At 61.2% G+C, this 12,784-nt stretch overlaps 1 protein-coding gene across 2 annotated transcripts in view; it reads right to left on the minus strand.

Moving 5' to 3' along the window:
- ASIC4 (acid sensing ion channel subunit family member 4) overlaps nt 1-12,784 on the minus strand; it is a 63,901-nt gene that overhangs the window by 17,437 nt on the left and 33,680 nt on the right. Inside the window, exon 1 of one of the 2 annotated variants that reach the window (XM_032113669.1) lies at nt 10,275-11,467. The exons of the other annotated variant lie outside the window; for it this stretch is intronic. Within the exon in view, the coding sequence (XP_031969560.1) occupies nt 10,275-10,850 (576 nt within the window). The 5' untranslated portion in view covers nt 10,851-11,467. Of the gene's footprint in view, nt 1-10,274; nt 11,468-12,784 lie in introns of those variants that run through there. 2 annotated transcript variants of the gene reach the window in all.

Consider the following 12,784-nt stretch of genomic DNA (forward strand, 5'->3'; position numbering starts at 1 on the left):
ATCTTTCCTGCACAAGCTGCGCCATGACCTGGTGCCCTGCCTTGCTGGGCAAGAGCTGAGCTGATGGGACATAATTAATACTTGCATCAATCTCAGCTGGATTTGCATAGTGCCCTCAGTCCCACGGTGCTCGGGAAGGCGGGCTGCTGCAAGCCTTTCCCAGGGGCAGCAGCACCAGATGCTGGGCTGGCCCTGCCTCCTCCGCAGGAGTCACAGTCCCAGCATGGCCCATGACTTGCCCCCACATGCACCCGAGCCTTCCTTGCCCCACTGCAGTGGGGACACCTGCAGGCCCCTTCCCTGCCCTGCTCCAGCCACTGGAGCATTGAAGACAGATGGAGATGCTTCTCTCTGCTGTAGTTTCTCCCTCGTTCCTTGAGCTACGAAGAAATTGTGGAGATGGCATCTTGGGAGTGAAGGACACAGCGGGTTTTGGAGGGCAAAGGGATAAGGCTGAGCTGCAAACACTCCCAGGCAGCTGGGAGGCACGGCAGTGCCCACCTCTGCATGCCCAGATGGAGTATAAGTCCATGGGAGAAAGGCAGCATTCACAGACAGTGCCTCTCTCCTGGAACACTCAGTTCCCTCCTGCCCCTGTCCTGCTCCCATGGCCCGGGTGAACTCCCCCACCCCATTACTGAAGGGGTCTGGGAGAAAGAAGAGCCAAGGCAGAAAAGAACCTGGGGTGGTGGCAGGAACACCAGAAGGCAGGCAGGGACCACAGCCCTCACTTTGCTGCCCTGTGGGTGCAGGTGCAGGTGGTAGAGGGACAGGACAGTACAGGGATGTGCAGGGTGTCATTAACTCCAGAGATGACAGGCTGGTGACATATCCTCATGCAGCCGAGCGCAGTGCCTCTCCACAGCTGCTGACACCACTGACAGCTGCTCCCAGCCCCATGACACCGCAGGGACCGCCACATTCCAGGCACGGCCGGACTACTGATAGATACAGGGGGAGACACGGGCACATCTCCAGCCCCTGGCCCATCTCCAGCCCTTGGCCCTGCTCACAAGCTCTCTGTAGCCACTGCCACCGTTGTGTCTCAGCCGTGCCTGACCACAGCACCCACAGCATCTGCAGCACCTGCATCACCTGTGGTACCTGCAGCACCTGCTATCCAGCCCATCCCGGACAGGGGGGACGTGGCCACTGATTGTGACTGTGACCAGAGTGGGGGGGTTGCCACCTGATTGCAGCTGCCCAGATGAATGCATCCAGCTCAATCAGAGCTGCACAGCCCTTCTGCATGCTGGGCACCTGGAATTAAACTTCTAATGAGCTGCTGGCTGGAGGGCTGGCAGTTAGTGATTAATCAGAGGCTCTACTCTGACAAGGCTGTGCCTCCTCTCCCTTCCTGCCCTGCGCATCCCAGAGCTTGCAGTCAGCAGTGACCAGTGTGTCCCCCAGCCCCTGTTCCCTGCCTGCCCAGCCATTATGGGCAGGGGACAGCCTGGCTCAGCTCTCCAACACAGAGAGGGGTCCCCAGCCCCCATGCCACTGGAACACAGTGCCCACAGGTCCTTCCAGCCTCTGGCTTTCCTGTCCCCCAGCTCCTTCTGCACTTGCCTTCCCCAAGCTGCAATCAGGTGAGAACCTTTTTTCTGCTGGAAGAACACCTGTTGAGCCCAGCTGAGCTCAGCTGATGCTCATCATGTGCAGAGTGTGCTCGGGCTTCTGTCTGAGAGCCCAGAGATGGGCCAAGTGATCTGGAGGGTGTCTGCAGAGGGGCTTCACGAGGGTGACAGAGGAGGAGCAGCCATGCAGCCAGCGACATCTCCTAAGGACAGAGCAGGCACATGCAAGAGCCCTGAGTCCCAGTGCATCAGGGTGCAGGTCCACTCCCCCCAACCCGAGCCCAGCAGCACAGCGCCATTTGAAACCGTCACCTCCAGCCTGCTGTGGCACAATGGTGGCATGGTGGGTGATGGGGCTGGCAGAGCCCTGCCTGTGCCTGGCACAGCGCACTGGGGCGTTGGGGAAGGCTTTGAAGCATGAGGAGGGGACAGCCATCCACAGAAAAGTGCAGGAAACTGCAGGGAAGCTACTCGACCTTGAGCCTGACTGCTCCCTGCTGGGACCCTTGATGGTCATGGCAGAGTCAGGACAGGGCAGGACATGGCAGAGGTGTTAGCACCCTCCTGTCCTTGCACCCTCCCTTAGCTGCATGTCAGGGCAGTGCCTGGGAGTAAAGGCCAGCGACTGTCAAGGAGCAGGTTGGAGAGGCATGTTTTCCCCTATTGCACAATTAATCATGAGAAGTTTTTCCTCCTTTCATGCATGAAACAGAATTTGGCAGGGCGCTCTGACCACAGGGACTGGCTGCATGCTCTCCAGTAAAAACCCAGTCACATCTGGCTAAGAAATAACCTCAGAGCATCCCTGTGTGTGCAGGTGGAGAGAGACAATGCTGGGCCAGGCAGGAAAATCCAGCGGGGCTTGGTCCACAGCCCCATATATACTAAACACCTTCGTGTCCTGATGTTTGTTCCCCCTCCTCATGCCCCAGCACACACATGGCCATGCTGAGCTGTTGGTGCGTTCACCCCTGCCTGCAGGCCCTGTTATTCCAGTCGTGGACATATAAATGCCTAGGCAGGGACGTCCACCCTGTGGCAGCATCCCCTGTCTGGGCTCTCATCCCACCCTGTCTGCCTCCCCCTGCCCACTCCATCCACTAGCCTGGCTGGAGCCTCAGCCCATCCTTTCCCAGAGGGAAAGCAAGCTCAAGCCTCCCCAACAGCGTTCCAGTTATTTGTTATTGGAAAAAGGGGGAAATACGTTTTTCGACAATTATTGTTTTTTCCACCTGACTGGCTGCAAACATGTTAATTTTTTTCTTTAATGTGTGAACAGTGTCGACGGCAGCTGCATGTCAAATGACTCTACACCCTATCTGCAGGTCCCTGGCTGGCTTTCAGCACTTGCACCGCAAACATTGCCTTCTATAAATAAAGGCCTATATCTCATCAATGGCAGAACAGCAGAGCTTTATATAGTCATCTTACATAAAACCGTCTCTCTTTATGGGCTTCAAACCATTTGCGTCACTTAGTGCAGCTCCGTAAACCTCCTTCTCCAGACACTCCCTCATGGAGGGAGACCCAGCACGGCTGCCCCACACCCCAGTGGGGAGCTGGGATCCCCGCTCTGCCTGGGGCTGTCCTCCAGTGCCTCCGCAGGGCCAGGTGGCAGCTGTGTCCTTGTTCCCCTGCCCCACAACCTTGGCACGCACCTCCCTCCAGTCCACCCAGCCTTGGTGCCAAGTGGCAGGATGGCAGCCGGCACTGCCAGGCGCTCCGGAGCTTGGGGATGGCTGGCCAAGGGCCAACATCACTCACCCTGCCCTTGTGACCCTGTCCCTGACACCTGTCCTGGGGCAATGCAGTCATGGATGCTGGGAACTGCTGCTCTGTCCTCAGTCACTTGGGAATCAGGGACTCGAGGGTGCAGGGTGACTGGGGACATGGTGCCAGGCTGGGGGGACAGGCCAGCTCACAGCAGCTCTGACATGTAGAGAACACAAGCCTGGCCAGTGGCTTTCCACCCCACTGCCCAGTGAGTGTCCGGTGTGGAGGACTCTGGGGGCTGCCCCCATGGCCACAGGACACAGGTCCCAGCCCCAGCCCACATACAGGCTCCTGCAGTCCCCATGGACCCTGGCTCCATATGGCAGAGCCTTCCCTCCGGCTCGCCGCAGGCGTGAGCCTGCACGCAGTGATGGTTCGTGGGGGGGTTGCGAGGGGGGCAGAGACTCTAGTGGGGCTGCAGCAATGCCGACCTGCAGGAGGCAGCCCACACTCCTTCTGGGACTGCAGGAGCCGGGTGGGTGGGGGGGGAGGTGCGGGACAGAGCTGCAGAGACCGTGGTGACAAGCCTTCATTTAACTCCATGACATCCCAGCTGACTACCCCAGGTGGCTGGAGCCAGAAAGAGACCAGGATCCAACAGCATCATGGCGCTGGAGCCTGTGGTGCACTCTGACCCATGGCTGTCCCCAGTGCTGTCCATGGGACCCCTGCCACATAAAGGATGGGGTCACAGCAATGCCCTTCGGCCATGGGACCATGTGGCATCCAACCATGCTGCTGGCACAGGGCACCTGCACCCCAACCAGCCCTGCCCCATGCCCAGCCAGCCATGCTGCACCCCACGAACCCCGCTGCCCCATCTGTCACCCTGCACCCTGTCAGCCCCACAGCCCTGTGCTCCCATCGCCCCACGGTCTCTCAGCCCTGTGGCCCCAGGCACCAGCTCCTGGAGCCAATCCCCTACCCGTGTCTTGTCCCCATCCCTCCCGCAGCCATCCGAGGTGCCCAGCCCCCTCTGCAGCCAGCAGTGCTGGAGGGGCACTGCCCCGCAGTCACCCCACGAGTGCCCTGGCCCCAGGGGCAGCAGCGTCCCCCCCACTCAGCCTGGCACGTGGACTCAGCCTCATGGCACGTCCCACATCCCTGGGGAGACACACCAGGCGCGGGCGTCCTGGCCGCTGGCTCCCCCCGTATCGGAGACAGGCTTATTAAGTGTGTGATATTAAATTACCCAGATAAGAGCATAAGAGCTTTTAAAGTCAATTCATTAAATATAATTATGAAGAGAGCTTTTTTATGCTCACGGTGATCCGATCTCAATCAGGGAGACGGTGGGAAAGCCGTCGGCTCCTCCAGCATCTCTGCTCCCCCGCTGCGTCGCCTCCGCACCCCCCTGCTCCCCCGCCTTGCCCCCCTCCTGCAGGGAGCTGGCACCCACGGCCATGGCCCTTGATGCCCACCCCACTGCCCTGGCACCCTCTCCCCATTGTTGCTGCTGGTGTCGGTGCTGGGGGTCTGCTCAGCAAAGGGGTGGGGAAGGGGAGGCAATGGGGGCAAGATGGTTGGGGCAGTGGCATTGGGGAGGAGGGCAGCAGGGTATGGAGATGTGCAAGGGCAAGAGGCAGGGGTCTGGGAGCTCAGTATAGGCTCTTCCCAGCCATGGATCCCCTTGTCCCCATGATCCAGTCCCCTCGCTGTCCCCTGCAGACCAGCCTCCTCAGAGACCTCATGATGCATCTCCACTCCCCGGGCAGGAGGGGTGCAGGCTTCCCTCCCATCCCACATTCATTAACTGCACTTTGTGACCAATTAATACCTGCCAACCTGTCCTGACCTGTGGCTGGATCCCTCATGTGCAGCCCAGGTGGCTACATGACAGGCCTTTGCACTGGGGCACCCATCTTGCTCCACACATCCCCAGCCACAGCCCAGGGTGCAGCTGCACATGGGGCTGCACCCAGATTTATTGGGGGAATCCATGAGGAAGTGGTGGTCCCAAAGATACCTCACGACCCCCACGCCAATAATGTCTCTCCAACCATCTGAAAGAGAGTCAGATTGCCAAGACACCTGCTTGTCCCCTTGTCACCCTGCCCCACCATCATGAGGGGCTTTGCAGTGACACCCCTGGGTGCAGCCAACCCCTTGCTCTCCCACCACAGTATCCCAAAATCCCATTATCCCCAAATCCACAGACTTGGTGCCACAGCCCAGGCACCCGGCACAAGGAGTAACAGCATGGCTGGCAGGGAGCAAGGTGGGGTCTGCACTGGGGTCCCTGCAGAAGGCTTTGGTGGGGGCTGGTGGGAGCAGCTACCCGCTGCTGGGAGCTGCTGGACTGACATTTATTTTTAGACGTGAATTGTATAAATTAGCATTTCTCAGTGGATTAAGCAGAGGAATTGTGTAAAATTAAATGGCAACGAATTGCATTAAAGTCCCCCGTTTTCTGGCACAAACAGCGCCTCAAGCTGTGCCCAGGTGGCTCATGTGTAACAGCACCGGAGATGCTGCTGCCGCTGCTCGGGACAGGAGCATGGCCAACCTGCGACATGTTTGCACCACCCAGGAGCCTGGAAATGCACAAGCACAGTGGCCAGACTGTGAGGATGGAGGGTTCCAGATGGGCTGTGAGCCCCTGGGTAGCTGGCTCAGGCACTGGGCTGGGACTGCAGGATGTGGATGCAGTGTGCGGAGTGCTGTGGCCCAGATGGGCACAGATGGGCTCAGCTGAGCAGCTCACAGGCATGGGATCAGTGAGGGATGCTCCAGCCTCTCCTGGGCACTGACACCACCAGCCCCAGCCCAGCCAGTCCCTGCCAGGCATGGCAGGACACCCATCACAGTCACAGCCATGCCACCCTCCAAATGGGATGATGTGCTGAGACCCGTATGGCACTGCCTGGCCCAAGAGCCACTCTGTGCCCCAACCAGGGCAGGTTCTGCAGTACCTGGAGCCCACAGAGCATCTGGGGGGGCCCCAGCTCACCCAGCCCTGCACAGGAGTACAGGGAAAATGGAGTGGTTGAATGCCAGGGGCTGAGCAGGCACCAGGCAGAGCAGGTGAACAACAACCAGTCCAGCTCTTTCACCCAGTAAAAATAGGCTGAAAATGTGACATTTATTAAGTACGATTCTGGTGGAAAGGTCAGAGAGTCCCCGTGTCAGGAGCAGTGGGAGAGCCTGGCTGGGAGGAGGCAGAGGTGACAGCCTGCTGCCCCCGCCCACCCCCTGAACCAGGATCTCTTGTGTGCATGTGGAATGCAGCTGAGGATGTTGCCCATCTCAGCATAGGGCTTCCCCCTCTGGGGTCTGCATGGGGTGCTGGGGAGACCCCTCACACTGCCCACATCCTGGGCAGGCAGGAGGCCTAGCTTGGAGAGCCGGGGCCAGTGCCAGCTCCGAGAGGCACTGCCAGCTCTCAGCAACCTCCCTGCTCCCCCCCAGCCTCCAGCCCCGGCACAACTGGCTTCGGCAGCCACACATCGCAAACAAAAGGCTTTTGACAACGAATGAGGTTTTGAGAAAGGCACTGGGCTCCTGCCCGGCCGCGAACGGAGCCTCCCGCTGCAGCCACCGCCGGCGAACAGGCGGGATGCTGCTGCCAACTGAGGGGGCCCCCTCCATGCCCTTCCTCCCACAGCCCCCAAACTCCTGCACACCCCATATGTCTGTCCCCCCATCCCCAAAGCACGGTCGGGAGGGCTCCCTCTTCCCTCAGTGCCACCCGACATGGCCAGAACTGGCCTCGGGTTGTGCCTGTACTGGAGTGCCAGGCAGGGAGGTTAGGGTGGGTGCAAACCACCCGCGGCAGCTCAGCCCCAGCCCCGTGGGGACACTTCCCAACCTCCTCCTCAACGGCATGTAAAGAGTGCCATTGATTTCCTGCACCGGCACCCTCAGCTCTGCCGTGCCCGGCACCCTCAACAAGGCATCCATCGGACACCGCGCCGGTGGGCACTGGGCAGTGCCCCCGGCCACGGCATGGACTGGGGGGCTGCGGAGCACGGCGCAGCTCAGTGGGGTCAGAAGAGGCTCTACCAGGGCTCCAGCACGGCCCTCTAGCAGCCGGCACAGGGGGCACATTTGTCAGCGGGGCTGCAGGGAGCCTCGCTGCGGTTCAGGGTTGTCCCTGCTGCTGGGGAGATTTACAGCCCAGCCGGGCTTTATTACATGGAAGATGCTTACGCTGGGGATTTTTTTTTCCCAATAGTTTCTTAATTTGCTGTCCCATAAAGAATGTGGATTTGTGACGTTGAATAGGGGAAGATCATTTACCACTCACGGCTCTTACTTAAAGGATCCGCACGAGTTATTTATTGCGTGAGCACGGTCTGCAAGCAGTAGTGCGAAGGGACATGTTCCAGCCCCAGCGCTGCTCCTGCTCCCAGACAGGCAGTCGGCGGCAGCCCCACAGCTTGGCCACTTTTGTGCTGAAAACTTCAAGCCTCTGGACAAAGTCCACCTCAGCCCAGAGGGAAGGAAAAACTCCAGCACTCCTGCAAACATGGCTGCAGGGAAAGCTCTTTCCCTTCTCCAGTATCGCCGGGGGACAGTCTCTGCTACAAAAGCCGCTTGCTGTGGGCTGGGTGCCTGGGACCCCAAGCCGTTTGCCCTACTGGGATGCACTGCAGTCTGGGAGCCCTCCATCACTGCTAGGACATGCTGTGGCTCACACACTCGCCCACAGCAGAGGGGGTACAAAAGCTTTCTGAACACGAAGGCTCACATGGGAACCCAGAAATGGAACCAACAAAGCTTGGAGCTCCCCACCACATGAGCACCCTGGATGCCCCTTCACTGGGGCCACAGCTACGAGGCACAGGAGTGCCCAAGCCCACACACCACAGCTGGGACGCAACCCGCCTGCCAAGAAGCCTGTGCTGTGTTTCAATTATTCCCAGGAGGCACAAGGGACCGATTTGGCTCAGGGAAAAGGAGTAGAAGGCTCCAGCTGCAATTGGTATGATGCCTTGACAGATCCCACTGCTGCCTGGCAAGGCTTTGGGACATGTTATGTGGTAGAGAGATGTATCACATCTTCACCCACCCCTCCCCACACCCATGCTCTGCAGCCTCTCCTGCCCCAGGTTCACCCCTTTGCTCCAGGCAAGTGAGAGGCGACAGGTACACCCCTTTCTGCTGACAGCCCCTGATGCCTCGAAGGCCAGGAAGGTTGAGCTGTGGACAGAGAGAGTGGAGGATTTAGGAGCCCTATACTCCCCTTCTTTGGCCATGAGCCTACGGGTCAGCTGGCACTAACCACTCTCATGCCTGAAACCTGCTCCAGTGCAGGGTGCCGGCACACCAGAGCCCGGCTGCCTGGGCATCCCCAGGGCATACTCGTAAGCAGATGAGGTAGGCAGGCCAGCTGGTCCTGCACGGCCACACGCTGAGAAACTGGGTCCCAGAGACTGTCCTGGCGGTCACCCTTCACTGCCACGCAGCACAGCGCATGCCACACACTCTGTCCATGCTATGGGAAGCTTGTACTGCCCCATCCACCTGAGCTGTGCCCTGCCAACCTCACAGTGTGGCTCAGCACACACCAAATCCCATTGCCATGCCGTGCTGCCGCCCAGCACAAGGCTGGGCTCGCTGCCTCCCCTACAAACCAAAGCTGGGCAGGATCCTCCAGGAGGACCCCAGGGCTGGAGCCAGCATGGCCAAGCCACGTGCAGGACTGTCCAGCACCAGAGCTTCCTGCTCCAAACCCTGCTGAACCACACTGCTTCCCGGCAAACTCGAGCAGCTGGCGTACAGCAGGCACAGAGCGCAGCAAATCCCCAGGAGGAGTGGGGCTGCCCCCCCCGCTGTCCCCCGCTCCTTCCCAATCCACTGCAGTGCCCCATGCCACCACCACCCCCCCGCACAGGGCAGCCCCCCCCGAACGTCTCTTTCCCAGGGACAGCATCACTCTGCACATTGAGCAGGCATTGTACCTATGGGCACGAAGTGAAATGGAACATGCTGCATCAGCCATTTCCAGCCCCACGGAAGCCTCCTCTCTTGCCCAGTATCCTGCACAGCCCATGGCATCACACCCCACTCCCCGGCACGGAGCGGGGTCCGGCTGGCAGCACAGCTCCTAAGAAGGCAGGAGCCAGCTGAGCAGTAGCCCCTGGCAGCCGTAGGAGAGAGGCAGCTCATTTCCAGAGTCATTAAGGTCTGAAAAGGGTCCCATCAGGTATTCTGCCCGTTCAGCACATTTATTTTCCCAAACCACAGCGGGGATTTGTGATTCCAGGCTCAATATTGGTGAGAGCTGCACACTGGCGGCGGTCGGCCAGGGGCTCGCTGCCTGGGCAGACTGGGCGCTGCTCGGAAGAGGCCCTGCTGCCAGTCCCGGGCAGTGAGTGGGCAGCCCCGGGCAGTTGCCCGCTCGCCCGCCTGTGGCCGTGCCTCCAGAGCAGAGCCGCTCGGCGTTTGTGCTCGGCATGTGCACACGTGCGTGTGCAATGCCGGCAGCCTCCGCATTTACACACATCCCAGTGCTAATCCCCCAAATGCAGAAAGGTTCCCCTATGTGCCAAGGTGTCTCCGCCTGCCCCTCTGCTCCAGCCCCTCTCTCTGAGTAAAGCACCCTGCGTCAGGGCACTTTGATCCGGGGGAAGAGCAGGCTGGAGCAGGACTCTATGCTACAGCTTTCCCCCCGCCCGCTGCACACCCACCCTGGGGACCGCTGAACCCTTCTGCTCACCCACTGCGGCTCCTGCCCGCGAACCCCTCAGGCACAGACCTGCCGACAGCCCAGTCCTGTGGCGCAGAGCCCTGCTGAGAGCTCCCACGGAGGATCCTCTCCCTCTCTCCATGTGAAACTTGGAGGGAAACTCAAACAGAGAGAGATGCAAACTTCAGCAGCCAGAGTGAGCCAGGGTGCCCTACTCCGGTGCGACGCGGATGGGTGGGTGCCACCCGTGCCGGTAGGGGCCCCTAGGGAAGCTGAGCCAGGTGTGCACTCACCACAGTGAAATCACGGGATGAGCAGTTCTCGCCGCTGAAGTTGCAGCTCTTGAGCATGTCGTCGAGCTGGTGGCCGGTGCGGTTGACAATGTCAGCCATGTCGGGGTCAGGGTAGAGCAGGTCCGTGGCCTTGTGACCATCCCGGTCCTTGGGGGGCAGCCCAGTCATGTTGGCCAAGTGGAAGATGTCGGCGTCGGTGAGTGCCGAGTGGCGGTAGCGGTTGATGTTGCAGATGGTGATGGCGGGGAAGACCATCTCGCGGATGGCCTCCTCGTCCAGGGCCATGACGTGGGGGTGCTCCAGGTAGAGCAGCGCTGACTTGGCTGCCTGGTAGAGGAAGAAGGCGAGCGAGGCCAGGAAGGCAAATGCCCAGAGGGTCTGGCGCAGGCCCAGCCGTCCTGACCGGCAGATGTGTCCCAAGCCGTGCAGCGTGCTGGTGCTGGCAAACGTGGCCAGATCTCGGGAGCGGGGCCGGGCAGGCTCCTCGATCAGGCTCTCCTTGTCCCCTTCTTCTTTCTCCTTCTGCTTCTCATCCTCTTCAGCAAATTTGATTTTACACACGATCTCAATCGGCATCTGCCCCGTGCAGCTGGTGTGCCCAGCCAGCGAGCTGCCCCCTGGCACAGGCGCCAGCCGAGAGCCCGGCCAAGCGCTGGGAGGGGGTTCGGGTCCCCCCCAAGCCCCAGCACGGCACCGGGAGGGCCGAGCCGTCTCGGGAGGGAAGCGCAGCCCCTCTCAGCAGCTCCGAGCCGTTGCTTCCCTCTTGTCTCACTAGTCGATCGTCTCCTTGTGCCTTCGCTTATCAGCACAAATACAGCTGTCAAAAACCCCTCTCTCTCCTCTCCCTCGCTCTGTCTCTCTGCCTCTCTCCTTCGCTCCTCTCTGGTTAAGACCCCAGCAGATACAGGCAGCATTTAGGCATCATGTGCTAATAAAATCCAGGGAATACTTAATAATTCAAGACATGTCAACATTATTTCATCGTCAAATAAAGAGCAAGCGTCAGAGAAAAGAGGCAGCGTGAAGGGCCCGGCGCCTCCGGGGCAGGGAGCCACGCTGCGCCCGCTCCCCAGCCCCGGCCCCGAAGTGCTGCCGGAGCCACTTGTTTGAATGGCTCGGGAGCTGCCGGAGCCGAGCCGTGCCGAGCGGAACCGAGCCGCGCCGCGCCGTGCGATGCCGAGCCGTTCGTGCCGCGCCGCGCCGCGCCGCGCCGTGCGATGCCGAGCCGTGCCGAGCCGTGCCGAGCCGTGCCGTGGCGGGCGGGGCACGGAGCCTGCCCCCCGCCGTCGCCGCTGCCGCCGCGCTCTCCGCCTGGCCCCGCCGTGCCCCGCCGGCCCGTGCGCCCCGGGGCAGAGCGCGGCGCGGCTCGGCGGGGGCGGGCAGCCTGCGGGCAGCTCGCCCGGCGGCCCCCTCCTGCTCGCCCGCCTGCGGACTCCTCCTGCCTCGGCGGCTCCCTGGCCGTTAACCGCCTCCCTGCCGCGGCCCGCCGCGACCCACGGCGGCCAGCGCCGAGTCCCGGCCGTCCCGGCCCCGGCTCCGGCTATCCCGGCGGGATCCAGCCGGCGAGACGCCGCCGAAGCGGGCCTGAACACGGGGTGCCAGGGGTGCACTTTCCCGTGCCTCCCCCCGCCCCCGCCGTGCTCCTCGGTGCCCTGGAGCCAGGAGGGCGGCAGTATCTCCACCCGCGCCCCGTGTCCGCCGTCCCTCTCTCCACTGCGCTCGCTGTGCACCCGAGAGGGACTCCTCCGGCTTCATTTCTGCCCCTCTTCCCTCTCTCCCTCGCTGCTCCTCATTGTCCCACGGCAGCGCACAAGAAGTGAGGGGCACCACAGGCAGTGACCAACTCTGCTAGAAAGGCTGAGCCGGGGTAGCCCTCACCCTGTCCTGCCCTGCTGAGCCCTTGCTCCTCCTGGGGTCTGCTCCCTCCAGGGCACGCTCCCGTCGACCCTGCGCACAACCCCAAGCAGCACCCAGCCCCCGTGGCAGCACTGCCCTGCCGGCAGCGTGAGAAGCAGGGCGTCCTCCTGCCCCGTCGTGCCCATGGCAGTGGTGCTCTGCCTGCGTGGCTCAGTCATGAGGTGATGGGTTCACCTTGAGGCACGAACCACATGGCACCGAGGTCTGTCTGCTCTCGATGCACAACACCTCTGCCAGCAAGTTTTGATCTCTCCCAGCTTCCTGCCTTCGTTTCACCAGCTGGTGATGGAGGGTTTGCACAGCTAAAAAGGCTGAACCAACCCCCTGTCTCACAAGTCGAGCAACCCTCTGTGATACTGCCTTGTGGCACAGTGGTGGGGGAAACACCAGCTTCTTGTCCCCAGAACAAGCCCAGCATTGGTTACCTCCCCCAGCAGACATGGCTCTGCTGAGAAGGTGCGTGCCTGGCAGGGAATCCAGGGTCTCCGGAGGACAAGTGATGAGACAGCCGCCCATGAGCGCGACAAGAGGCCTCGCCTCTCCTCGGGGACTGCGCTGCAGGTCAGCATGACCTTCACTGTGCTGCCAATGCC

Source organism: Corvus moneduloides, chromosome 7 (assembly GCF_009650955.1).
Source record: "Corvus moneduloides isolate bCorMon1 chromosome 7, bCorMon1.pri, whole genome shotgun sequence".
Lineage (NCBI taxonomy): Eukaryota > Metazoa > Chordata > Aves > Passeriformes > Corvidae > Corvus > Corvus moneduloides.